Source organism: Durio zibethinus, chromosome 24 (genome assembly GCF_047325235.1).
Source record: "Durio zibethinus cultivar Kanyao isolate XHJ-2024 chromosome 24, ASM4732523v1, whole genome shotgun sequence".
In the NCBI taxonomy this organism is placed as follows: Eukaryota; Viridiplantae; Streptophyta; class Magnoliopsida; order Malvales; family Malvaceae; genus Durio; species Durio zibethinus.
In genome coordinates, this window is record NC_143185.1 from 21,188,519 (window position 1) to 21,211,941 (window position 23,423).

Below are 23,423 nucleotides of genomic sequence, written 5' to 3' on the forward strand. Positions count from 1 at the left end.
ATAAACAAAATCAATGAGATTATGGGTTTGTTGTACTTTAGCTTGGGCAATAAAACTCTGCTATCAAAACCCATCTTCTTCTAAGCCTGTAAGGATTATTGTCCGTGGCTGTGGAAAGGTTTGAAATCTGCCCAAAATGTTAATGACAAGAGCATAAATTTTGGCCCATGCAGGTTTCGAACCTGCGACCTTCGCGTTATTAGTACGACCGAACCAGCTGAGCTAACAGACCACTGGTTGTGAGTAGACTTAAATTTAGAAGAACTGTATCTCACAAATTCGTAAGATTTTCAAACAAGAAGCAGAAGAATCCAGAAGGCACAGAAGGCAAAGAAATCAGATGCAAAGCAATCAAGAAGCAGAAGAAACCAGAAGGCAAAGCAATCTACAAGCATGAAAGAAGATTACGAGGTACTACTTACTACCCGTTTCAATCTCTCTTTACCCCTACTTTTTTTATTTAATAATAATAAAGTGATTAACTTTCCGATTGATACGACCCTTTGCTGAGTCTCTTCCTTCTATGGGACCAAACCTTATTCCTTAAATCTCTTGTTGTTAGTAGTTTTGGATTAAAGAAAATTTACTTACCCAGAAAAAGAAAAAAAAAAAACAAACCAACGAGATTCTGATACCCTTTCTTGTCCCTGTCTACCTACTTTAATTTTTTTAATCTCCTTTGTTATTTGTCAACAATTTTTCCTTCTTATAACTGCGTTTAATTGCAAAATTTTCCGGTTAATATATCTCTTTATAACGTTTCTATATATGGATAATCAATTACCATGCATGTAATTTGATCGGATGCTGAAAATTTCTTGGCTCTTCCGGGCATTTGGAGTTCCTGGTTTAGAAGGTGAAAATCATTAGCAATTCCTTATTCTGTGACATTTTTCTGATGAGGGGCAGTGTAGGTTAGAAGTTGGCAGAGTAATTTTTCTATTAACATTTTGTGGATTATGGCATTTTTTTAGCATTTCAAATTCATTTCATTTTCTTTCTCGGTGGAAACATAGGTTTGATCACATGAATGAAAGAGACTCAACCAAGGTTGAAACAAGGAGATTGGGAAAAAAAAAATTCAAGCATACTGGATTTATGAACTTGATTTTGATGTGTGGGTTTCCATATCTTGTTTTGAGAGGCATAGCTGCATGAACATCTCTTCCCCGCAGTCTGGATGGGGTTCACTAGGGTACGGTGTTCAAAATGCCGAATTGTTCCCTCAGGGTGTGATGATCTATCATCTAAGCCTGCGTTGTGAAATAGATAGGAATATGTGAATAGCAATTGAAATCCATATGGATCAATAAATTCAGGATTAAATCTTAATTGACTCTGGTTGATTCATTTCGAAACAAAATCGGCATGCAAGTTTTTTGTTCTCCTTCATGTTTTCTTATCACAACCTTATCAAAGTTGGAATAATTTCAGTTTACTGTTTCAGTTGCTTTTGATCTCTCTTACATAGTAACTGATGCTAAATGATCTGGACTCAAGATTGTTATTCTCCTCCTTAACATAAAGCTGTTGACCTACTTCATTCTCTTTCTTATCGTATCAATTTTGTCAGATTGAAGAGAAAAAGCAAGCTGCTGCTGATGTACTATTTCAATATTCAAAATTTGCAATGGCATGCATTGGAAACCAAGTTCGTCCTTGTGACCTGAGGCTGCATTTGATGAAGGTAATTTGGAAAAAAGGGTTACAATTTTATCTCTTTTTGGCTCTATTATATGCTTTTGCAATGGCATTTTAGAATGGCTGCATGTGATACCATGCCGTCAGATGATGTGAACTCTCCTGTCCTGTTTATGAAGAGTTCAATCCTCATGGAGAGTTGTTTTTTACCCTTGTTTAGGAAATGTCAGGGCTGCCATAATTCAGGTCTAGATAATTGACAGTAGTTTTTTCCCCTGGTTTAGGAAATATCAGGGCTGCCAACTTCTCTGAAGAGAGCTTCATCCCAAGCTGCTGCTTCTCCTGATGCAATGGGCGAGTCATCAAGCTCAGGTACAGCAAGGCTTGATAAAAAAGCTGATAAAGCTGATAAAGGAGGCGACTGAGCGTGATTTCGATATAACTTTAAGTGGCATTAAGAATGCTTGATGTTCTGGATGTTTCTCGCATTGCAGCGGCTACACGCCCCTTGCTGTAGTAGATGCTTAGTGCAATTTAGTGCAATTTAGGATGTTCTAAAGATGTTATTGGGGATTGTTTAGTTTGTTTGATATGGGTATTTTGCATCGTGACTTGCTTATTTATTAGTTCAAATTTACAAAATCCTTCCATTTTATTGTTTGTTCTCTTTATCCTGCATCACAAGGTAGTTTTTGCTTGAAAATTGTGGTCTCACCACATATCATGACATCATCAGTACCATCATCATTTAATGCTTAATCTGACCAGATAAATCTTTTTCTGGGCAAAATGCAATGAAGCTCGTGTGTGTCATCTCTCATGAATTTGTTTTTGTATAAACCTTAACGAAACAATCATGATATCATCTTGATAACTAAATTCTATTGCTGGTTTCGACTGCATGTTATGAAATAAACTAAATGATGAGAATTAAAAATTGAAGATGAAAAGACATCTTGTGAATTGCAGAATTTTCTCAATCCACGTTGCCTTACCTAACTTGTGACCTTTGTCCATGGTAACCTACTATGTAGGTTCATTGGAGCACGAACCTCCTTCTAGAATTAATATCAACCATGATGTTCTATGTTAGTCACAGAAACACGTAACACAACATCAGCAGGAAGAAATTAAGGGGGGGTTTTTTCAGGTTACATGGTCTAGCTGCCAGTCTCAATCACTCCGAGGTTGTCATTCCTGGGGAAAGAAACGGTAGCTAAAGTTTTTAAGCACCAGCAAATCAAGCCAGGAAGGAATAGACTTGCTATAGGGAAGCCCTTTGGTCTAACATTCAAGATTTTTGCTCAATTTTTTATCCTCCAAACCTCTTTGACTTTTGGCAAGCGGCTGTAAGTTTCTGTTTTGACAAAGGTTAATTGCTCTGCCTGTCTCATCCATGCACAAAGCATATGGTCATGGTTCAACGAAGCCAACTTTTTTCCCAACGGGCCCCTAGTTAGCGTTACATACGGAAACGTAACAGCATCTGTTTTATCACTTGAATAGATAGATAACATCCCTTCTTTTCAAGGGACATGTAACCGCTGATAAAGCTAAGTCCAGATTGATTATAGTTAGGCTATTTTGTCAGCATTTTGCTGAGGTGTTGGATAAGGAAGAGAGGCAAACAACATAGCACAGACAAGTTTCACGAATCCAGTTTTGTTTTTGTACGCAGTCAGCAGCCGGCACAATAATTGTTTGGTAGGTAGATCTGTGTAAGATGGTATCAAACTAGCAATGAATATTGTGAAGTTGGCAATTGGCATGGCCTCTCTCTTTCTCTCTCCGGCTCTCGCTTTCACTCCTGTTCTCGCTCTTCTTTTATGCATGACTGAGATAGGTTACCGACTCCTCCGGGTCCCTGTTACTTTCTCCTTCCATCTTCCAAAGTTGTTCATTAATCTACACCGGTCCTTTTTTTTCCAGATGAAAAAAAAATGATTGTCGAGAAACAGTCAATAATCCCTCGGAAAATAGATTTTATCAAAGATTTGAATATGTGGACAAACATTCCTAAATCTTCACTGAACTATTGTCAGTTCATAAAGCTTCGAGTGTTCCATTATAAAACAAGTCACTGGCCAGAAAACAAAATTATAAAACTAGTCAAGTAGATTTTGTAAATATACAAACCAGAGGGGAATTAGAGAAATTTAAACACATAAATTACCAGTATCGATTTTGCTATCAATTCATGTACTGTGTACATAACTTCTCAATTCAACCCCAACCTTCTGTAATCCAAAACGCCATTCGTCAAGCACAAAAACTCAGATGTTCTACTTCTACTGCCCCAGAAGTGCACCCCTTGCCGTTTCGTAGTCCCAAACTACAGTAGAAACAAGTGACTCTTCTGTCTCTTTTCTCCACTATCTGAGATGGGTGTGAAGAAGGAGGACTTATCCGCAGCTCAAGATTCAATTCTGGATACTTTTCTCCTTCTGGGTTGCTGTGGTTTATGCAAGTAAGCTCATTATTGGTCTTCACAGCTTCTCTTAGAACTTTAGTAGATAAGACCTTATCTGTGCTGTGAATAGCAGTTTGTTCATTGATTGGTCGATGCGTTAAGGGGTCAATACCTCTGCTCAATAGCTTCCTCTTTATGTGGGTATTCCAGTGATTCTTGATATCATTATCTGTTCTTCCAGGTAGCCTTGCTGCTATTATTGACCACCTTAACGCAGAAACAAAAAGAAATAACTAATTTACCATCTCAGTTAACAGAGATGGAGAAATAAATCAAGAGATTTCCGAGACTTACTTGTTACCAAGGAGGCTATGTAGCTTGATGATGAGTTCATCTTCTTCATCAGTAAAATTACCCCGCTTAACATCAGGGCGCAGATAGTTAATCCATCGAAGACGGCAACTCTTACCACAACGGAGAAGGCCAGCAGCTTTTGGGAGGGATCTCCAACAACCTTCTCCATGGGCTTGGATGTAAGCTATGAGACGCTCATCTTCTTCTCTAGTCCATGCTCCTTTGTTTGTGTGACCTTTCTCACAACAAGGGGACCTGCCCATTTAGTCCTGCTAACAACAATAGACTTTGCACTAATTTTGGCAATGATTTTTTATAGCTTGGTGGGGATTTGGCAAAGAGGGTGGATTGCTTTTGCTATGCTAGATATTGGAGTAAAGGAGATGGATGTGGTTGGTGCAGTCTAGTTAAAGAAGCAGCAGGATTTCTAGTACGACAGTGTCCAAGTCATTCAATGCTGCTTAATGTAAGTTGGTAAAACAGGAAGTTTTGTGGGCGAAGGCGAACCTTCATCCACCCGGCCACTTGCATGCATTGTAATTACAAAATAAAACATGCAAAACATATGAAATTTAACAAAGCCACATCGCTCTGTAACAACATGCCTGCTACGTGGGACGATTTTTAAACGCCATCACTGTCAATTGTACCAAAATTTTGGTCCATGCCTAGCTGAGTTTGGTTAAAAATAACGTAAGCAACTATTAATTTACTCACATTTAACTTAGGATGTATTATACATTTTAACTTAAAAGTTTTACAATTATATCTTATAAAAAATATTTTATATATTTAAATTTAGATCTTTACATATATATCATAACAAAATTTTAAATTATCTCGACATAAAGTATACACTAATTACAAGATCATATCATGTAGCATTTAACTCCTGTAAGATTTTAGATATGACTCTTACAATGTAGCACTTAACTTTAGTCTGGTGATTACTTTGATATCATTTGTGGAGACACATACTCAACCTACGAGATATTATCCATTTTTACTCAAAAGTCTCATAGTTTTCTCTCGCAAAAAATGTCTCCCAAGTTTAAATTTAGATCTTTAAATGTATATCATAGCAAAACTTCAAATTATTCCGATATGCGATTGGGGTATTACAAAAAATTTGTGAAAATTCACACGTAATTTAGGAGGTATTGTTTGTTTTAACCCAAAAATCTCACAGTTATATCCCACAAAAAGATATCTCACAAATTTAAATTTAGATCTCTACATATATATTATAGCAAAACTTCATATTATCTTGATATGGGATTGGGGTATTACAAAAATTTATGGAGACTCACACCCAACCTATGAGGTATTGTTCGCTTTAACCCGAAAGTCTCATTGTTTTGTCTCACAAAAAATACCTCATAAGTTTCGATTTAAATTTCAACATATATATCATAATAGAATCTCAAATTATCTTGATGTGAGATTGAGGTATTACAAACTCTTTCATTATAACTTGATATTCTTATCAAGCTCAACACAAAACACACAAATCTACTGAATCACATCAAATATTAAACAAGCCTAACGCAAAGCATACACAGATCATAGGATCACACTAGACATTAAAATTCTAGATGTAACTCTCAATGTGTAGTACTTAGCTTCCGTTCTACTAGTGATCGTTTTAATACCATTTAAGAATATTCATACCAAACCTATGATATATTGTTCATTTTAAGTCAAAGATGTTATGATTTTACCTCACAAAAAATATTTTACAAATTTGAATTTAAATCTTAATATTTATATATCATAATAAAATCTTAAATTATCTCAATGTAAAATTAAGATATTATAAAATTAGTATTACTATTGTAGCAGAGGATTTGAGAAAGAAAAAAATCTATGGTTCTTCGTCTCCTTTTAGAGGATATGAATGATGTAGCTGCTATGAAAACTACTTGAATTTCTAAAATTTGAGTATTCAATTTCAAACAAAGGAATTTCCCCTGCTTATATGCCATTCTACGCCCCTCGGCCTGGCTTGGGAGCTAGGAAATTACTAGGCTCCCACTTGGGTGTCACGTCAGGCCTACAAAACGAAATTGGGTTATCGTACAAGTCTAGCTTGACCCACTCAATCTGTCAAGCAAGCCCTTTTGCTTGTCTCCTGAAAGGCTCCAGCCCATTTAGGTTTCAATTCAAGCGAATTTGGGTTATAAACTTCCAGCCTGACCTCAGTCTAGTTCAACTTGACTTCTTTATTAGAGCTGGATAGAGCTTGACTAAAGCCCAACGCTACAAATCTCATATGGAAGCCCGACCCGCTCACCCATGAAAACCTTTGTACTTGGATAACCAAAATGTTAAAAATATTTACTTTCTTTCTTAAACTCTTTATCTTTTTTTTTTTTTTTTACTTTTTTCATAAAAGTTTTTTTTTTTCTGATAAAGGCGAATTAAAGCATTCAAAAATACTAAAAAAATGTATGATTTTTAAATATCCTAATATTACTACTTCAAAAAAAATCTTAATCTAATTATTTAATATAAAATTTTTGAATCCAATTTCCATGCAATTAAAATTTCCTAACCATAAAATCTGAATTTGTGTAATTTTTTGTGAATTTGTGGAGATCCCAACTCCCAAAGCATTTTTTTGGCCACATTCCCTAAGCATTTAGAGGGTATGAATGCAATAATTCTTTTATTCACAGGTCATAACTATAAATAAGCTGAAATTATGGGTAAAAAAAGAGAGAATAATATATCTTCCCTTATTTCGCTAAGTAAATTACTAAATAGTCCACTATTACCCAACGGCTAGTACGTAAAACGGTAACCTCAACGGTCGAAAATTTCAAATCTTTTCTCCTAAAACCTCTCTAAATCACATCGATTCTTCCTCACACAATCTTCACTCTTCTCTCTAAAGGCCCTCTCTTTCTTCATCTTTGACATCACTGCAAAAAAAAACAAAGAAAAGAAATAGAAAACTGTGTTTTCGAAGATGTTGCAAGACATGTGGAATGCTCCTCCTGGATTCAGGCCTTCTAAGTCGGCCCCTACTTCTCCGGCGAAGCCTCTCGGGGTTTCAAGAACTCGGTCTGAGTCCTTCCATGCCATCCACAAAGTCCCAATCGGTGACACTCCATATGTTAGAGCCAAGAATGTTCAAGTAAGCAACTCGGTAGCTTTGAAATTGGTTGTAAAATACTAAAATTGTTCTTTTTATTGTTTGTATTTATGTTTCTTTTATGGGTTTGTATTGGCTCAGTTGGTAGATAAAGATCCGGAGAGGGCGATTCCTTTGTTTTGGGCAGCCATTAATGCAGGTGATAGGGTGGATAGTGCCTTGAAAGATATGGCCATTGTCATGAAGCAACAAAATAGAGCAGAGGAAGCCATTGAAGCTATCAAGTCATTGCGTAGTAGATGCTCAGATCAAGCCCAGGAGTCTCTTGATAACATTTTGTTGGATCTCTACAAGGTCTGTTCAGAAGAATCAGAACTGTAAAATTAATAATCGCATCAAATTGTTTTGATCTTAACAGATGGCTGACTTGTTTTATTGGTTATTTTAATTATACAGAGATGTGGAAGATTGGATGACCAAATAGCATTATTGAAGCACAAATTGTATATGATTCAACAAGGGCTGGCTTTCAATGGGAAGCGCACCAAGACAGCCAGGTCTCAGGGAAAGAAATTTCAGGTCTCTGTGGAGCAAGAAGCAACTCGGTTGCTGGTAAAACAGTCTTCTCATCCTTGGTTTTTATATAATAAACGTATAAACTTTAAATGGATACATGCATTTAAGAATTTTCTTTTTCTTTTTCAGGGAAACTTGGGATGGGCATTGATGCAGCAGAACAACTATATTGAAGCAGAAGATGCTTTCGCCGGGCACTTTCAATTGCTCCAGATAATAACAAGATGTGTAATCTGGGTATTTGTTTGATGAAGCAAGGTAGAATTACTAAGGCTAAAGAAACTTTGCGAAGAGTGAAACCAGCGGTCGCGGATGGACCAAGAGGGGTAGATTCCCATCTCAAGGCCTATGAGAGGGCGCAGCAGATGCTTAAGGACCTTGAGTCTGAGATGATGAACAAGGTAGGGGACCGGATTGAACAGAGTCGGCTCTTTGACGCCTTCCTTGGTTCTTCATCAATTTGGCAGCCCCAGCCTTGCAAGGATCCTATCAGCTTACCAACCGCAAATGCAGTCAAATCACATGATGATTTTGCTGATGAGAACATCAATTCGAATATAATGACAAATCAGATGGTTGCTTTTCCTTTCGGAAATTCTCTAAATATTGATGCACCACCGTTCTATTCATCAAGATTCGTGAAGGATCCTGTTGTAAAAGATCCAGCTGGGAATCAATTGCATGAGACCCTCAAAAGAACAAGGTCCGGAAACTCTGCTAGCTCTATGAGAGTGAATGAAATGGAAGACTACACAAGGCCTTTTTCTGCAGAACCGGAAAAACCAGAGATTAAGGCAAGAAGGCTCTCTCCTTCATCTGAAGAGAAAGGAGACAAATTGGCAGATTTATTACCCGATAGCCAAGACTTTGAAGAGGCTATCATTGCTGCAGTTCTAGGCCCAACAAATGAACCAGGGAATGGGGTTGGGACCAGCACCCCAAGGATCTTTCCAAAGAAAATTGACAAGAGGCTTAAGGTTTTCCAAGACATTACTCTTTCTTTGAGTCGTAGAGCCTGACTTAGTCTAATCTTTTTAACCGTCTTAACTAATTTAATTTCTTAAGTTGTATTCTTAGGTTGGAGATGAACTTGTTCTCCAATCTCCTTCACTCACTATTCCGGTAGAATGAGGGGTGGCAGTTCTTATGCATTGTTCACATTTTATGTTTGCCTCTCAACAAGGCGCATCCACATCCATCAAAATAATAATAAATTCACTTCAGCACTCCACCACAACTTTTATCCTGCTTCCTTTTCCTCCTATATTTCCTCCTTTTCCTGCCAGATATTCAGAAGGCACGGCAAATTAAAACCAAATCACCCACAGGGATGGCCCAATTTGTGCATTCATTGTCTTGATATGGCGATTGGAATATCAATCTCCTTTGTGCATTTTAAGGGGGAAAAAGAAAAGCAACTGTGGATGCTGAAACTTGAGATTTGGTAAGAAAAGAAGGGAAGAATCACATCTCTTAGTTATTAAGTCTATGAACTAGTCTGATTGACGTATCAGTTGAATGAAGAATCACAATACTTGTATCTACAATTTCCAATTTGGAATTGTAGGTCTATGTTTTACAGATGAAATCTATTTGCCTTCGTAAGGACTTTCACTTGTGAATTTCCCGTGAGCAACGAGTGAGGAGGATTGCCATGGCTACAGCAACGACTCCCACAGCTACCTTCATAGTTAAACTTGAAGGTGAAATAAAGCCTAGCTCAGAGAGTTTCTTGTGGGACGCTGCATAATCTCTAAAGAAAGCATCCTCATCCTGCCATTTAAAAGAGAAATATATATATATATATATATATATCAATTCCTTGTGATTAACAGACAATGGAACAAGTAAGATTCTAATTCAATTTCAAGTGGGAGATGCAATTACTTTGAGCAATATTGTGAACAAATATCAAGCCAATCATACCTTTGCATAGAGCTGGACATAGTAGCGGAACTTAGGATCATCGACAAGAGCCTTGTCAGTAGGAAGTTTCAATAGATCTGAGTCTGACTCCTTCAGGAGCTCCCTGATTACAGTATAGCATTAGCTGAATATACACATTACAAAATCTTGGTGTGTCAGTACTATATTTATTCTACTCAAAACAAGTTAATCATATTAAAACTTGCCAAGGTTTTTATTAACGGCTTACTTGAAGTATGAATTGTCAAACTTCAAAGGTTCCTTTGTCCAAGCACCCTCAAAACCTGATCTTTCAGGATGTGCTCTTCCCTAGAGAACCAATAACAGAAAATTTTTAGTTTTAACTACTACTTTATTCTATACAAGAGCTTTTGCTAGATTCTTATTGCATGGAGGAAGTACCAACGTATGGCCCCCAGATAAAGCCACAATGTCCTTGTCAGATAGACCCATCCGATAAAAGATGTCCCTCAAATGTCGAGCACCTGCAACAAATTAAACCGAATCAGAAAAGGCAAAAGTATATAGTTAAAGGTAAATGTCAACCAAAGCATTGAAAGTAATTAGAAACCTTGCTTGGCATCCGGAAGGCGCCCTTCTTCAGGGGATTCCAATGAATCCTGATATATTCAGAGAGCCAAAAGAGGTTGCTAAGAACTACAAGTACTAATTAATAGGATTGGATGATTAGTAACTTTCATGAACAATATATACCTTCCTGCCTGGAACAAAGTCAATAGTAGGACCTCCCGTAACCTCAACTGCAACAACTCCAGCAAGCTGCAAATCCCAAATCTAAAAGCTGAAGGTTGTGTATGTTTGGACATAATTAAAGAATACAATATATATAAACGAATTAAAATACCTGGTAAAGGTCGGCATATGTAATTTCCCGATGCCTCGCCTTTACTTCTTCTGATATTTAAGCAGAACGAGAAATTTATACAGTTAAAAGATATTAATTAATACGTCAGGAGAAAAAAAACACTACATGGATAGGTCAAAAATTTGATTTCTGAGTCCGACCACAAAGTTCAACGGCTATTCTCAGACCATTATTTGCACTGTGATTTAACTCGTGATCTTGTCTGATAGAGCCATTTGGTCCTCCTGTCTCCGTTTTAGCATCGTAAGTTCCAGCGTCATGCCACCTTCAAAACAATAAAAACACCATTAAGTTATAGTAAGGTTTAAAAACTTTATTTCCCTTTGGTACTATTTCGTAACAGATCGAAAGATATGCTTACGCCAAACGAAGCATGATGGGAGCGCAGTTTTTGCTATAGATGAGAGCACGAAGGTCTCGGCGAGCCTTTTCAATCTCTTTCAAGTAATTCGGGTGGACTTTTGACGCTGCCATTAGAACAAATTAACTACGTTCAAGGGAGAAGAATTATATATATGACAGCAAGGAAAAAGAAGAAGAACGCGAAGGAGACGAGAAGGTTTGGCTTAAAGAGAAAGTTGAAGAAAGTGAAGCTTAGGTTCTCGCTTTTATATCGAGGAGGGATTCTGCTGAGAAGAATCGAAGTAAAAGGGTGGTTTGAGGAGTTGGTTTTGCGAGCGAAGAAGCAAAGGATTTTTGTTATCTAAGCTGGTTGTGAGGGAGGGAATCAGGGGAAATAAAGACTATTCCCAAAGGGAAAACAAAAACGATATTTCTTTTTGGACTTTGGGCTTTTTAAACTTGCGAAATAGATCCGACGGTTGGTCATTAAGTGGGTTTCTGATTCAGTTGGTTGGGGCCCAAGTATCCCAATGGCCAGAAAATCATGCTCTCTTTATATAACACTCAGATGTGAAATCTTAAAGTTATTCAAACAGCTAGAAGTTTGCTAGTATATTGAATAAATTTCTCTTGAAAAGCTAGAATTTGATGTAAAAATATTAAAACAATTACTCAATTTTAATTGCTGACAGCCTTAATTCTAGAAATAAGTTAAGCTTTAAGAGTTTGTGTTTTCTGAATGACTGTGTCTGCTTAATTGAGCTTACAATGGCAACTTTAACAATGATGTAATAAGTTATATGCTGAAATCTGTGGGGATTGGATTCCAGTTTGCTAAAGCATTAGGGTCGGGACACAACTAAAGTTAACTATAGATTTAGGTAGAATGTTGTAGCTCACTAATTAATTATGTTGAGGTTTTCATTTTTTTTAGTGCAAAGCATGAGTAAGGTTATTTATAGTAGTGATTATGAGTATAATAAGATTGCCAGCTAGGTTTGATTCCATTAAAAAGATACAGATTTTTTATTATAAAACCATTGTTCTTTGAATGATTTGATCGATTAACAATACAGGAATCAACTATAGAATTTGATCTATTAGAAAAACAAAACATATAGATTTTTGTCTAGATATTCTCTGCTTGTTTTGGATGTTTTAAATGTTTCCTTAATTGAACATTTTTTTCGTTTAAAAAAAAAAAAGTTGAAAAGTCTTATATAAAAGTTAAAACAAAGGGTTGAACTTCCTTTTGCAAGCGCAAACAAAACTCCTGTTAAAAGCTGTGAACATAATTTGTAAATCCAGGACTGGTGTGAACTGATAAGACTTTGGTGAAGTGAAGAATAAGCCTCGTACTTCTACTGAATTTTAGTTGAAGGCGACACCAGAGAGACAGGTTGCGTAGTTTTTGTAAGGATGGAGGATATCATGTAATTCAAAAAATGGCGAGAAGGGCAATGTTGTCCCAAGGGAGGATAATCTTTAGCAGTTATCCTGAACTGGCCTCTAGTGGTCTCGATTCCACCGTCACGGTTCCGTAGAAAAGGCAAACGGTTAAATATACGACTTATATTTCCCGATCTAATGAATGCGTGTTCTTTTCCGTTTCTTTGCCATGGTGAGTACCGGACTAATAGTGGCAAGTTCTTTAAAGATAAAATGCAAGGTATTCAAGTGCAATGTTGCACTCTTTCATGGCAAACGGCTCCGTTCTCCAACTCATATGAACCCAAAAAAATAAATTTTGATACACTATCATATAGAAGGAAAACGAAAAAGACAAATGTTAGAGAACATCACAGCTCTGATATCATTTGTTGGGCTAAAAGCCTCAAATTCAATCATATCAATGGAAGCGAAATCAAACAATAAATCAAACACACAAGATACAATAATTTAACGTGATTCGGTCCAACTGATCTATATCCACAGATGAGAAACAAGATCCACTAGTTATAAAGAATTACAAACATACATCAAATTATCAATCTCACTCAACAATCAATACTCATAAGATATTCTCAATCTCCTCTAGTCCTATGAAGTATTCTTAACCCAAATAAACACAAACTCGCACCCTTATACACCCTTTCAACGTAACCAAACACAAACATATACTCATATACTCCCATACATCATACTTATATGGACCATATCAGTCTTTTCTAGTCCACTAACAAACAAACATACAAACCCATAAGACGTAGAGCCCCAATATTTCATAGGGTGTCTATCCCACAAAATCCTAACTCTTTTATATCTTTTTCTACCTAACCCTGTAGAGACTTCACATATTTATAACTATATAAACTTACCCATTAAGAATTCATTTCCTCTTAGAATTCTTCTCATGTAAGTCAAACTTGACTATTAAGAATCCATTTCTTTTTAGAATTCTTCTTTTGCAAATCAAACTTACTTATTTAGAATCTTCTTTCTCTTAGAATTCTTCTTTTGCAAGTCTTTTTGTCCATCCAGCAATATCTAATAAATATCAAACAAATCTCAAACAAATCTCAAACAAATTTCTTATGGGATTTGAGTCAAATATTCCCAATAATCTCCACCTTAACTCAAATTCCATCAATCATCTGTTTTCATACTAAACATGCTTGGCTCCACCTACAATGAAAGTCTCACACTCATCTTCTCTTATGTGTCTCCATACTTCATACTTCATACAAACTGATCTTCAATCCTCAAAACTTAAACTCGAACTCTTTTATTGAATCGAGCTCCTCTAAGCTTATTTTTTTCTATGTCTCAAACCAAGCTCTTCCCATATCTCAAACTGTCAACTCTTCTCATGTCTTGAACCATCAGCTCTAATACAACTTGTTAGGGAACACCACAGCTCTGATATCATTTGTTGAGCTAAAAGCCTCTAATCCAATCACATCAACGAAAGTAAAATCAAACAATAAATCAAACACACAAGAGACAATAATTTAACGTGGTTCGGTCCAACTAACCTACATCAACAGATGAGAAACAAGATCTACTAATTGTAGAGAATTACAAACATAAATCAAATCATCAACCTCACTCAACAATCAATACTTATAAGACACTCTCAATCTTCAATCTACTTTAATCCTATGAAGTATTCTCAACCCAAACCCTTGTGCACCCTTTCAACATGAGGGAATACAAACACATACCCATATGCTCCCATACATCATACCTATGTGGACCCTCTCAGTCTCCTCTAGTCCACTAACAAACAAACATATAAGACGTAGAGCCCTAATATTTCTATGAGTTGTCTATCCCACAAAATCTTACAACTCTTTTACATCTTTTTCTCATACCTAACCCTGTAGAGACTTCACCTATTTATAACTATATAAACTTGCCAATTAAGAATCTCTTTCCTCTTAAAATTCTTCTCATATAAGTCAAACTTGCCTATTAAGAATCCATTTCTTTTTAGAATTATTCTATTATAAATCAAACTTACCTATTAAGAATCATATTTCTCTTGAAATTCTTCTTTTACAAGTCTTTTTGTCCATCCAGTAATATCTAACAAATCCCAAATAAATCTCTTATTAAATTTGAACCAATATTCCCAATAATAAAACCCCCCATTTCATTTTTGTTCTCTTTTAAACTTTTATAATGAGAAATCGGTTTTGATGAGCTTTAATTCAATTTTGATTTAGCTTTAATCTCATTTTTTATGATGACTGACAAGTAACTAATAAGATTCAAATAGATGAGGGAGGTGGGAATGGGATTGTCCATTTTTTTCAATAAATTTTATCGAGGAATTAACTTTTTCGTATCACTGTTAAGGACTACTGCTACTCTTACTAACTTAACCAAAACGCTTGTCAATATCATCATGGATTAATCATGTCATCTTAATTACGCATTCATAACCCCCTTGATAGGGTTTGAATCCAATTTGCCTTTCCAGTTTCACCATATCCAAATTAACCTTTCCAATTGCCATTGAAACGTGGAGTTGCGAGAACACCCTCAGAATTTTCCAAATCTAGCATCCAGACCCACATTTTCTACTGGTTGATATATATATATATATATACACGAATATAGCAGCCTGCTGGCATGTTGGGCTCCCTGCTGCATGTTCAAATGGCGTGTTGAAGTAATTTGAAAACAGGAAAAGAATATTCCGGGAGGGCAATTTCGTCATTAAACTGGAATATAAAAATTTCAAGCTCTCTGGTTTGTCTTCGTACTACCAAAACTGCTATGTCTCTGCTCTCTCTCTCCACCACTTACCAGCAAACAACCAAGTACAGACATTTTTGTTCGAAAGGGTCAAGTAGGTAACTTCAGAATATAGAAAAAACCACATCAGGAAAAGAAGGTTTCTTTGTTGTGAAAGATAGTTTCTTGAAGATGAAAGATTCGCCATTGTTGAAAGCTGCAATGGTAAAAGCAACAGATCTTTCGACAAAGTAAATAACCCAGAAGTCATTCGCTTTTTGTAGGACAGTTTCCTTTTTATTGTTTGGTTAAGTTGCTTCAAATTTTAGAAAGAAGAAAAAGACAAAAAAGAAGTTGATCTGGATTAGTGGGGTGAGCAAGAAAAATGGGGTGTTGGTACTCAAGGATTGATAGGGAAGAGACAGTTTCACGTTGCAAGGCGAGAAAGCGATACATGAAACAGTTAGTTAAAGCTAGACAAGCTCTTGCTGCTTCACATTCTATGTATCTGCGCTCCTTACGGGGCACAGGCTCAGCTCTCCTTCAATTTTCCAACAATGAAACTATCCTCCACCTCCATCACCATGCCCCTCCGCCGCCTCATCCGCCGACACCGCCACCGCCTTTAATGAGTCCTGGTTCAGACACACGGACATCTGCTACCAGTGCCTCCCCTGCTCTGCCGCCGCCTCCTCCTCCTCCATCAAGTAGCTGGGACTTCTGGGATCCATTTGTTCCGGCTGGGGCGTCACGGTCAGCCACAGAAGAGGAATGGGAGGCTGCCGCGTCAATATCTGAGGTGGCGGTCACTGCTACAACAACCGCAAACGGGGCTGCGAGCGTGGCAGCGCCGCCTTCTGTGGTGGGTGGGTTCTCGAAAGATACGGGAAGCGAGCTTGCTATGGTGGTGTCGAGGAATACTAAAGAACTGGTGGAGATTGTGAAAGAGGTTGATGAGTATTTTCTTAAAGCTGCTGATGCTGGTAGCCAGCTGTCGTTGCTGTTAGAAGTTTCAAATTCCAATTTTTCTGCTCAAAGTAAAGGAGGTAGATCTCTCTCATTCATTCCATTTTATTTTCTTTTGATTTCTTGGTGGGGTTTCATTTCTACCTGTTCGTTTGCTTTTTCTTGTTGGAGGTAACGTGTATAACTATGGTTGCAATCCGACTCCAACAACTTGGACATGGAATTGGAATCCGAAAATGGAAGGAATTGGAACGTTGGGAGAGGACAGGATTGGCGGAAATGTTGGTGGTAGAGTTCTTAGCAGCAGCCATTGTTCTAGTATAGAGAGATTGTATGCTTGGGAGAAGAAATTATACCAGGAGGTCAAGGTACTAGATCCAATTCCATGGTTAGAAATTTTGTTTATTTGTGAAGCATGATCTTTTAGGTGTTTTTCTTTGGAATTTTTTTTCTGATGCAAGTTTCAAGCAAGAAAACAAAATTCTTAATTTAATTATACTTTCTTCTTTAGAAAAATCCATAACATTGTGTTTACTGCCAGATTTTTGTTTTCAGAGTTCTAAATATTGAATCCTTTGCTTTTAACTTTTGGGGCCCAAGAATGGATGTTTAAAAGGATGAAAACCTTGGACTTCTTATCGTATTTGATGGTCTGATGAATCAAAAGAGTGGTCAAGTCCTGTGGCCCATATTTTTATTCTTAATGTTCTTTTAATTTAGCAGTTTTATTGGTGATTTTTTAGAATGCGGAGGCTATTAAGATAGAGCATGAGAAAAGGGTGGCCCAGCTGAGGAAGCTGGAGATGAAGAGAGCTGACTATGTGAAGACTGAGAAGACTAAGAAAGAAGTTGAAAAATTAGAATCCCAAATGATGGTTGCTTCACAGGCCATTAAGACTACATCTATGGAAATCATCAAGCTGAGAGAGTCGGAGCTTTACCCTCAACTCCTTGACCTTGTAAAAGGGTTAGTCTTGGTTATTTATAACTCTTCTTCCACGTACTTGTTTCCTGTTTACCTTGAGTATTCAAATGCTGGAGCCAGTAGCCCTTAAGTTTCCACATGACTATGTTACATCATTTTCTAGTTCAGAACAGAAGCTTTCGGCACATTGAATTAATGTCCTCCACAGATGAGATAGTGATTCGTTCATTTTTTGAATTTGTTCAGAAAAAGGCCACGTTTGGGACCCTTCATAATTCATATTGAGAGCTTTTCACTTACAGTTCTTTCATTGCAGTCCTGCAATTATACAATCGCAATAAAAAATTATATAGGAGTCCACCACTTTAGGACTGTACATTTTCTGGGCTACTGTTTGGACTTTGGACTGTATTCAAGGGGATATGCAGTTTCGGGATTCACTATAAAAACTTGAATGTTCTGTTCAGCGGCAGCAAGATAAGCCTAAAAGTCAACTCTAGTGTTGCTATATTGGGCCGTAACAATTGTATACGGAATTTATTTTGACTGCTTTTACTGCCATGGTTATTTCCCATATTGTTTGCCTTTGTTGGGAAGAACATAAGCCGAATCCAATTGTACTGTGTCTAATTATATGAGGTTGAGAGTGGCCAGTACCAGAATAGTCTAGTGGGGTCTCCATTTAGAGTTAACCTAATCTTTTGTTGATTCCTTTAACTTTCAGTGTCTTCCTAGGGAAGATAATCTTCTGGTCCTAATTGTACCAAATTTGCAAAGCTGGGCATTCAGCGAATCATATTGGACTGATGTGTATTTATAGTTCCAGGTACTGCTAAAAGAATCTTATTCGTCCATATATTTGCATCTCATATGGGATTCATATGATTCCAGTGGTGGCCCATACGTCTTAGGTTTCCATTGGAGATGATGGGGTGCAGGCTGCCAGCAGCAAAGAATAGGCTTCTTACCTAATTTGATATCCTTAATGCTTCCTTTTAATCTGCAATAGAGGGTTATTGTCTAAATGCATACTATGATATTTTTCTGACCACAACTCACAACTGATTAAATAACTGCATCGTATAATGTTATATGTTTGCTTGTTGTGCAGGTTGATGTGCATGTGGAGGAGCATGTATGAGATCCACCAAGTCCACACGCACATAGTTCAGCAGCTCAAGTACCTTAACTTCATCCCTTCTAATGAACCAACTTCTGAGATTCACAGGCAATCAACTCTCCAGCTCGAGCTTGAAGTCCAGCAATGGCATTTGTCTTTCTGTAACTTAGTCAAGGCTCAACGAGACTACATTCAGTCCCTTGCAGGCTGGCTCCGGCTTAGTCTTTTCCAGTTCAGCAATAACCCACTTTTAAGAAACAGTCAGGAATCGATAATTTACTCTTTTTGTGAAGAATGGCATCTAGCAGTTGACAGGATTCCAGATAAGGTAGCATCTGAAGGAATCAAGAGCTTCTTGACAGTAATACATGCCATTGTGGTTCAGCAAGCAGAGGAGTATAAGCAAAAGAAAAAGGCAGATTCTGCATTTAAAGATTTTGAGAAGAAGGCAGCAGAGCTTAGATCACTGGAAAGTAAGTATGGCCCTTTTTCGATGCCGGAAATGAACAAAGACCCTGTTGCAGAAAAGCGAACAAAGGTGGACATATTGAGAGCAAAGGCAGAGGAGGAGAAGAATAAGCATGAGAAGTCAGTGAGCATAACAAGGGCGATGACTTTGAACAACCTTCAGATGGGGTTTCCCCACGTCTTTCAGGCAATGGTAGGATTTTCAAGTGTATGTATGCAAGCATTTGAATCTGTATACAACCAAGCCAAGTGTATTGATCATGAGCATGATGTGAAGAGAATACTCCCTTGAAGCATACCGGGCAAAAATGATGCTACCATCAATACCTGCTTTTATGTATAGATGTTCACCTTGTTCGGTAGCTGGATTTGAGTCCAGACTCCAGAGAAAGTGCTGCATAGTTTTATCTTCAATGCAGATCCATCTTATGCAAACTCTCAATGGAGATGATTAAAATCCAATGACATTTAGAGGGGACCAGTATTGTTGGGATAAGTGATTTTTGAGATGATGATATAGGAAGTAGAAAAAATTCCAGTGAGAAGTTAGTGGTTTTCAATTAGGAATGTAGGATTGTATACCTGGCTTTGTTTTGTCATAGGAAGGTGTTGAATGCTTTGAAATTTTCTCTTTAACGTGTTTCTCCTTTTGAATTATGAAATTATTTTTTATTATGGAATGTGTTTATAGGCATGCTGTAATTAGATTAATTTCCTGCTGAAGAGGTGATCAAATCTACGTTTCATTATGCCTTATAAGCACAGTGGTACTTTTCTGCTGACAACTTTCAATGCTCTGATTAGATCATTTAAGAATTCGTTTTCCACGACCTATTGGAGAACGCCTTGCACCGAAATATAATACTCTGCTGCAGCTTGATGATTGAATAAGTCGTATAATGCATTTGAGGATGGTAATTGGTAGCCATATATACAAGCATCAGTTTTTGATCAGTTACAGAAACATACGACTAACAACTAACAAGCACTACAAAATTTCCTTCTATCAAACTGGGATTGGATGGAGCAACGCACTTTCGGTGCAAGCAGGCAAGTCAAGCGCTTGTCTCTTCAATAGCTTGCATCTTATCCAATTCTTGTATACAACTAGCTATGCTGTATCTGGCTCGCATTACATTGTTTTGTGTCGCCATCATACTATGAGCATCCTTTGAGAAACGCCACTCAAATTCAATCCAATGTTTGTATTTCTCTATTCCTAGACAATGTTTGGTCCATTCTCTAATATACTACAGGATTGAAGGGTCTTCCTCAGCTAGAGAGACCAAAAGAGTGTCTCGGATGATTGTGTTGTGTGCAATTTAGCTTGGTAGGCTACCTTGAATTTTCCTGGTTCGATTTTCTTGCTTACTATTCCTACTCTTTCTCCTTTATCTTCGGCTAAATTTGAATCACTTGGCTGACCTTGTCACCAACTGTAGTTCGAAATGGGCGGGGTTATGACTGTTTCTGTCTCCCCCTAAGTAGCCAGGCAAGCGCTCCCCTCTGGCCTCTGCTTGCGGATTAAATGTGGGAAAAGAAGACTGCAAATTCCATCGCTTGTTTATGTTTAACTTCCCAAAAAAGATTTGGAATGTTGACCTCATAGAATTATTCTATTTGCAATTGCCAACACGTTGGATAACAACTAAACTAATGTTTCAAGTGATAAAGGTTGTAAAAGACTTGCCATGGTTGTTGGCACTCTCTTTTAACCCCCAATATTGGAACAGAATTGGCCAAGACTTTAATTAGTGGTTCAAGGATACCACTTTATATAGAAAAACATGACAATTGTGTAATCAAAGGCAACATGAAACCGAGATTTATTAAAAAGAAAAAGCTTCTGAAACCCGAGTCAAGCTCCGATTCAGAAACCCGAATCGAGAAGAACATTCCGGGTGGGTCCGCCAATTTTCACGTTAAAATATAACCCTAAAAAAGTGGGATAGAAATTAGCTGGTGAAGATTCGTTGGCTCAACGACAACGAACGCTTCAAACGCCATAATTTCCCGGCCCAAAAATATCAAAAAGCAAAACCAAAAAAAAAAAAAAAATTTCCCTTTTTCATTTTCCTAGGGTTAGCCCATTCTCTAATTTCCTCTTTTGATATCCCCTCTTTCTCTAATTTCACCTAGGGTTTCCTTCAACAATACAGATGGCTGATTGAAGAAGAAAAGGAGTAATCTTGAGGGGTTTTTTTTTTTTTTTGGGGGAATTCTACCTTTGTCCTCAGGTGTTAAGATCTGAGGCTAATCTTTTCTTTTTCTCTTTTCTTTTAAGTGAAAACAAAATAGAAAATGAGCGCTTCAAGGTTTATAAAGTGCGTGACTGTTGGTGATGGTGCCGTTGGTAAAACTTGTTTGCTAATTTCTTACACCAGCAACACTTTTCCTACGGTAATTCTCTTTTCTTTCCCCTTTTTTTTGTCTAAGTTTTTGGGTAATTTAATGTTTAGTGTTGAATTGTACTTGTTCTGTTAGGAAAAATTAGCGTTTGGGTTTTTAATATGAGGAAATTTTCTGAATTGCTGAAGAGAAATTAGGCTTTTTTTTTTATGTCTAATTCTGAAAGGTGCTGCTTTTGCTGTCTGATTTGAGATTGAATGAGGATTCACTCGTTAAAGATTGGTTTTAATGTTTGTTGAGCTGATATTATTTGTGAATTCAATTAGGGAAAACCATATTAAATTTTATGCCTTTATGGAATAACATATTTGGATCTTTGACAGAACTAGTGGAAGGAAAAGGGAATTTATGATAATAGCTAATTTAATAAGAAAAATATGAAAATTTTCTCTCTTTACTCTTGATACCTACTCTATTATAAGTTTTTAACGTTTTAATCCGCCAACAAGCTTTCAGGTTCTTTTGTGATTCCATCTTTGTGTATTTTTGTCTTGATACATATCTTGGGAATTCTGACAGCTAGAAGCTGATACTAAGAACGTGTTTAACCCTTTGTCTTACATTTTCATTACCGTGAAAAACAGGACTACGTGCCAACTGTATTTGACAATTTCAGTGCAAATGTTGTTGTCAATGGGAGTACTGTTAATCTGGGGTTGTGGGATACTGCAGGTACTTTGCACTTTGACCTTTTGCTTTCTTTTTTTAATCTCATTGTTATAACCATTCTGTTTCTTTTTGTGGGTTTATGTTTGTAATTTTGGGCAACAGGGCAGGAGGATTATAACAGATTAAGACCTTTGAGTTATCGCGGGGCAGATGTGTTCATATTGGCATTTTCCCTCATTAGCAAGGCCAGTTATGAAAATGTCTCCAAAAAGGTTAGGTGCAGTTTTTTAAATTTCAAACATATAGAAGTGCTTCATACACCAACTTTTAATTCATTGCTTGCTGATAGTTATTTTCTTGGCTTGTTTCCAGTGGATTCCAGAGTTAAAACATTATGCCCCTGGTGTTCCAATAGTTCTTGTTGGAACTAAGCTTGGTAAGTTAAAACATTAAGTGTGCTGTAGCTGCAAATATTTTCTTTCAAATAGCCACTTCTGAAAATTTCTGTCAGGCTATGCTTTCAATTGAGGAGAATTTTAGGTATTCATGCCATAGGTAGGCTTTTAATATTATAATGATTCTCAAGTGCTTTTAAATGAGCCAGATCTTCGGGACGATAAGCAGTTCTTTATTGATCATCCTGGAGCTGTACCCATTTCTACAGCCCAGGTAAAGATTTTTGTATTAGTCCATACTTTTCTCAAAAAATTATTCAGTTATTACTTGTTTTCCTGCTGCATGGACTTTGTTATTTGCAATTATCTAACCCTTAGCCTTCCTCTTTTTCTATCTGAATCTGTAAGGGAGAGGAGCTAAGGAAGCTGATTGGTTCACCTGCTTATATTGAATGCAGTTCAAAAACACAGCAGGTATACGTTGTTTTGTAAATATGTTCATATATTTTATATTATGGAACATTCCTTACGTTAAAGGGATTTGTTGACTTCACCGCAGAATGTGAAGGCAGTTTTTGATGCTGCCATCAGAGTCGTACTTCAACCACCCAATCAGAAGAAAAAGAAGGGCAAAGCACAGAAGGCCTGCTCCATATTGTGACTGGAAAAAAAATGTGAAAAAAGATTATGGCCTTCACCCGTCTTTCCCTTTCTCTTCTCTTTGCTCTTGAAGATATTAGAAGCCCTGGATAATAGTCTCTCAACAACTGAGGACCTCTGTGAAGCATCTCTTGATTTGGTAGTGTTACTTTATGCAACTGTTGTGATCTCTAATTGTTGAAGCGAAGTACATTGATGCCATCCTCCTCCGGACTCCATTTTTTTATATGCTTATGTATTAATTCCCCTGGAACATTCCAGTTAGGAAACAGCCTTAAATTTATTGCTTTGTATTGTTCTAAAAGGCTTGGTATGTTTGTGACTTCTTTCTTCTGAGTTTCTCGCAACTTGTTCGTTACCACGTGACCTTTCGTCCGTATCTATGATCTGTTTATACAATTTACAACTGTCACTCTTTTGTTCATTCACATTATTGGCGCCAGGTCCCAGGACCGGA

General features: G+C 37.1%; 3 protein-coding genes and 2 pseudogenes across 7 annotated transcripts; 3 read left to right on the plus strand and 2 right to left on the minus strand.

Moving 5' to 3' along the window:
- The first annotated feature begins 173 nt into the window (after nucleotides 1–173).
- Nucleotides 174–2,296, plus strand: LOC111317252 (uncharacterized). 2 transcript variants are annotated; one of them, XM_089753857.1, is made up of 3 exons: nucleotides 174–411; nucleotides 1,574–1,687; nucleotides 1,926–2,296. In XM_089753857.1, the coding sequence occupies exons 1-3, from the start codon at nucleotides 394–396 to the stop codon at nucleotides 2,064–2,066; spliced, it is 273 nt and encodes a 90-aa protein (XP_089609983.1). In that variant the 5' UTR covers nucleotides 174–393; the 3' UTR covers nucleotides 2,067–2,296. The 2 variants fall into 2 exon arrangements, with proteins under 2 accessions (XP_089609983.1, XP_089609984.1); XM_089753858.1 differs by lacking the exon at nucleotides 174–411 and adding an exon at nucleotides 1,022–1,195.
- A 1,346-nt stretch (nucleotides 2,297–3,642) lies between these two features.
- LOC111316264 (myb-related protein 308-like) lies at nucleotides 3,643–5,062 on the minus strand (annotated as a pseudogene). Its single transcript, XR_016333334.1, has 2 exons — nucleotides 4,406–5,062; nucleotides 3,643–4,318 (listed from the first exon to the last, which is right to left on the minus strand). The product of XR_016333334.1 is annotated as a myb-related protein 308-like (transcript).
- Nucleotides 5,063–6,861: 1,799 nt separating this feature from the next.
- LOC111317253 (protein POLLENLESS 3-LIKE 2-like) lies at nucleotides 6,862–9,309 on the plus strand (annotated as a pseudogene). The gene is made up of 4 exons (XR_016333333.1): nucleotides 6,862–7,544; nucleotides 7,644–7,856; nucleotides 7,959–8,114; nucleotides 8,208–9,309. The product of XR_016333333.1 is annotated as a protein POLLENLESS 3-LIKE 2-like (transcript).
- A 193-nt stretch (nucleotides 9,310–9,502) lies between these two features.
- LOC111317254 (putative L-ascorbate peroxidase 3) lies at nucleotides 9,503–11,863 on the minus strand. Its single transcript, XM_022919701.2, has 9 exons — nucleotides 11,252–11,863; nucleotides 11,031–11,155; nucleotides 10,870–10,919; nucleotides 10,719–10,784; nucleotides 10,576–10,624; nucleotides 10,407–10,489; nucleotides 10,234–10,313; nucleotides 10,005–10,107; nucleotides 9,503–9,851 (listed from the first exon to the last, which is right to left on the minus strand). The coding sequence occupies exons 1-9, from the start codon at nucleotides 11,362–11,364 to the stop codon at nucleotides 9,690–9,692; spliced, it is 831 nt and encodes a 276-aa protein (XP_022775436.1). The 5' UTR covers nucleotides 11,365–11,863; the 3' UTR covers nucleotides 9,503–9,689.
- A 3,589-nt stretch (nucleotides 11,864–15,452) lies between these two features.
- On the plus strand, nucleotides 15,453–23,394 carry LOC111317258 (rac-like GTP-binding protein RHO1). 2 transcript variants are annotated; one of them, XM_089753762.1, is made up of 10 exons: nucleotides 15,453–16,460; nucleotides 16,552–16,748; nucleotides 17,124–17,347; nucleotides 18,417–19,164; nucleotides 21,887–21,974; nucleotides 22,074–22,183; nucleotides 22,284–22,347; nucleotides 22,516–22,580; nucleotides 22,715–22,780; nucleotides 22,866–23,394. In XM_089753762.1, the coding sequence occupies exons 1-10, from the start codon at nucleotides 15,800–15,802 to the stop codon at nucleotides 22,965–22,967; spliced, it is 2,325 nt and encodes a 774-aa protein (XP_089609888.1). In that variant the 5' UTR covers nucleotides 15,453–15,799; the 3' UTR covers nucleotides 22,968–23,394. The 2 variants fall into 2 exon arrangements, with proteins under 2 accessions (XP_089609888.1, XP_089609887.1); XM_089753761.1 differs by lacking the exons at nucleotides 15,453–16,460; nucleotides 16,552–16,748; nucleotides 17,124–17,347; nucleotides 18,417–19,164 and adding an exon at nucleotides 20,599–21,293.
- The last annotated feature ends 29 nt before the right edge of the window (nucleotides 23,395–23,423 follow it).

Bases quoted from the DNA above. Each gene is read 5' to 3' on its own strand.
- LOC111317252 (XM_089753857.1), top strand. The intron at 1,688-1,925 runs GTAATTTGGAAA...CCCCTGGTTTAG, and splicing joins TGAGGCTGCATTTGATGAAG to GAAATATCAGGGCTGCCAAC.
- LOC111317254 (XM_022919701.2), bottom strand. From the start codon at position 11,364: ATGGCAGCGTCAAAAGTCCACCCGAATTACTTGAAAGAGATTGAAAAG. The intron at 10,108-10,233 runs GTAAGCCGTTAA...TACTGTAATCAG, and splicing joins TTTGACAATTCATACTTCAA to GGAGCTCCTGAAGGAGTCAG. The intron at 9,852-10,004 runs GTATGATTGGCT...TTTAAATGGCAG, and splicing joins ATGTCCAGCTCTATGCAAAG to GATGAGGATGCTTTCTTTAG.
- LOC111317258 (XM_089753762.1), top strand. From the start codon at position 15,800: ATGGGGTGTTGGTACTCAAGGATTGATAGGGAAGAGACAGTTTCACGT. The intron at 16,461-16,551 runs GTAGATCTCTCT...TTCTTGTTGGAG, and splicing joins TTCTGCTCAAAGTAAAGGAG to GTAACGTGTATAACTATGGT. The intron at 21,975-22,073 runs GTACTTTGCACT...TTTGGGCAACAG, and splicing joins GGGGTTGTGGGATACTGCAG to GGCAGGAGGATTATAACAGA.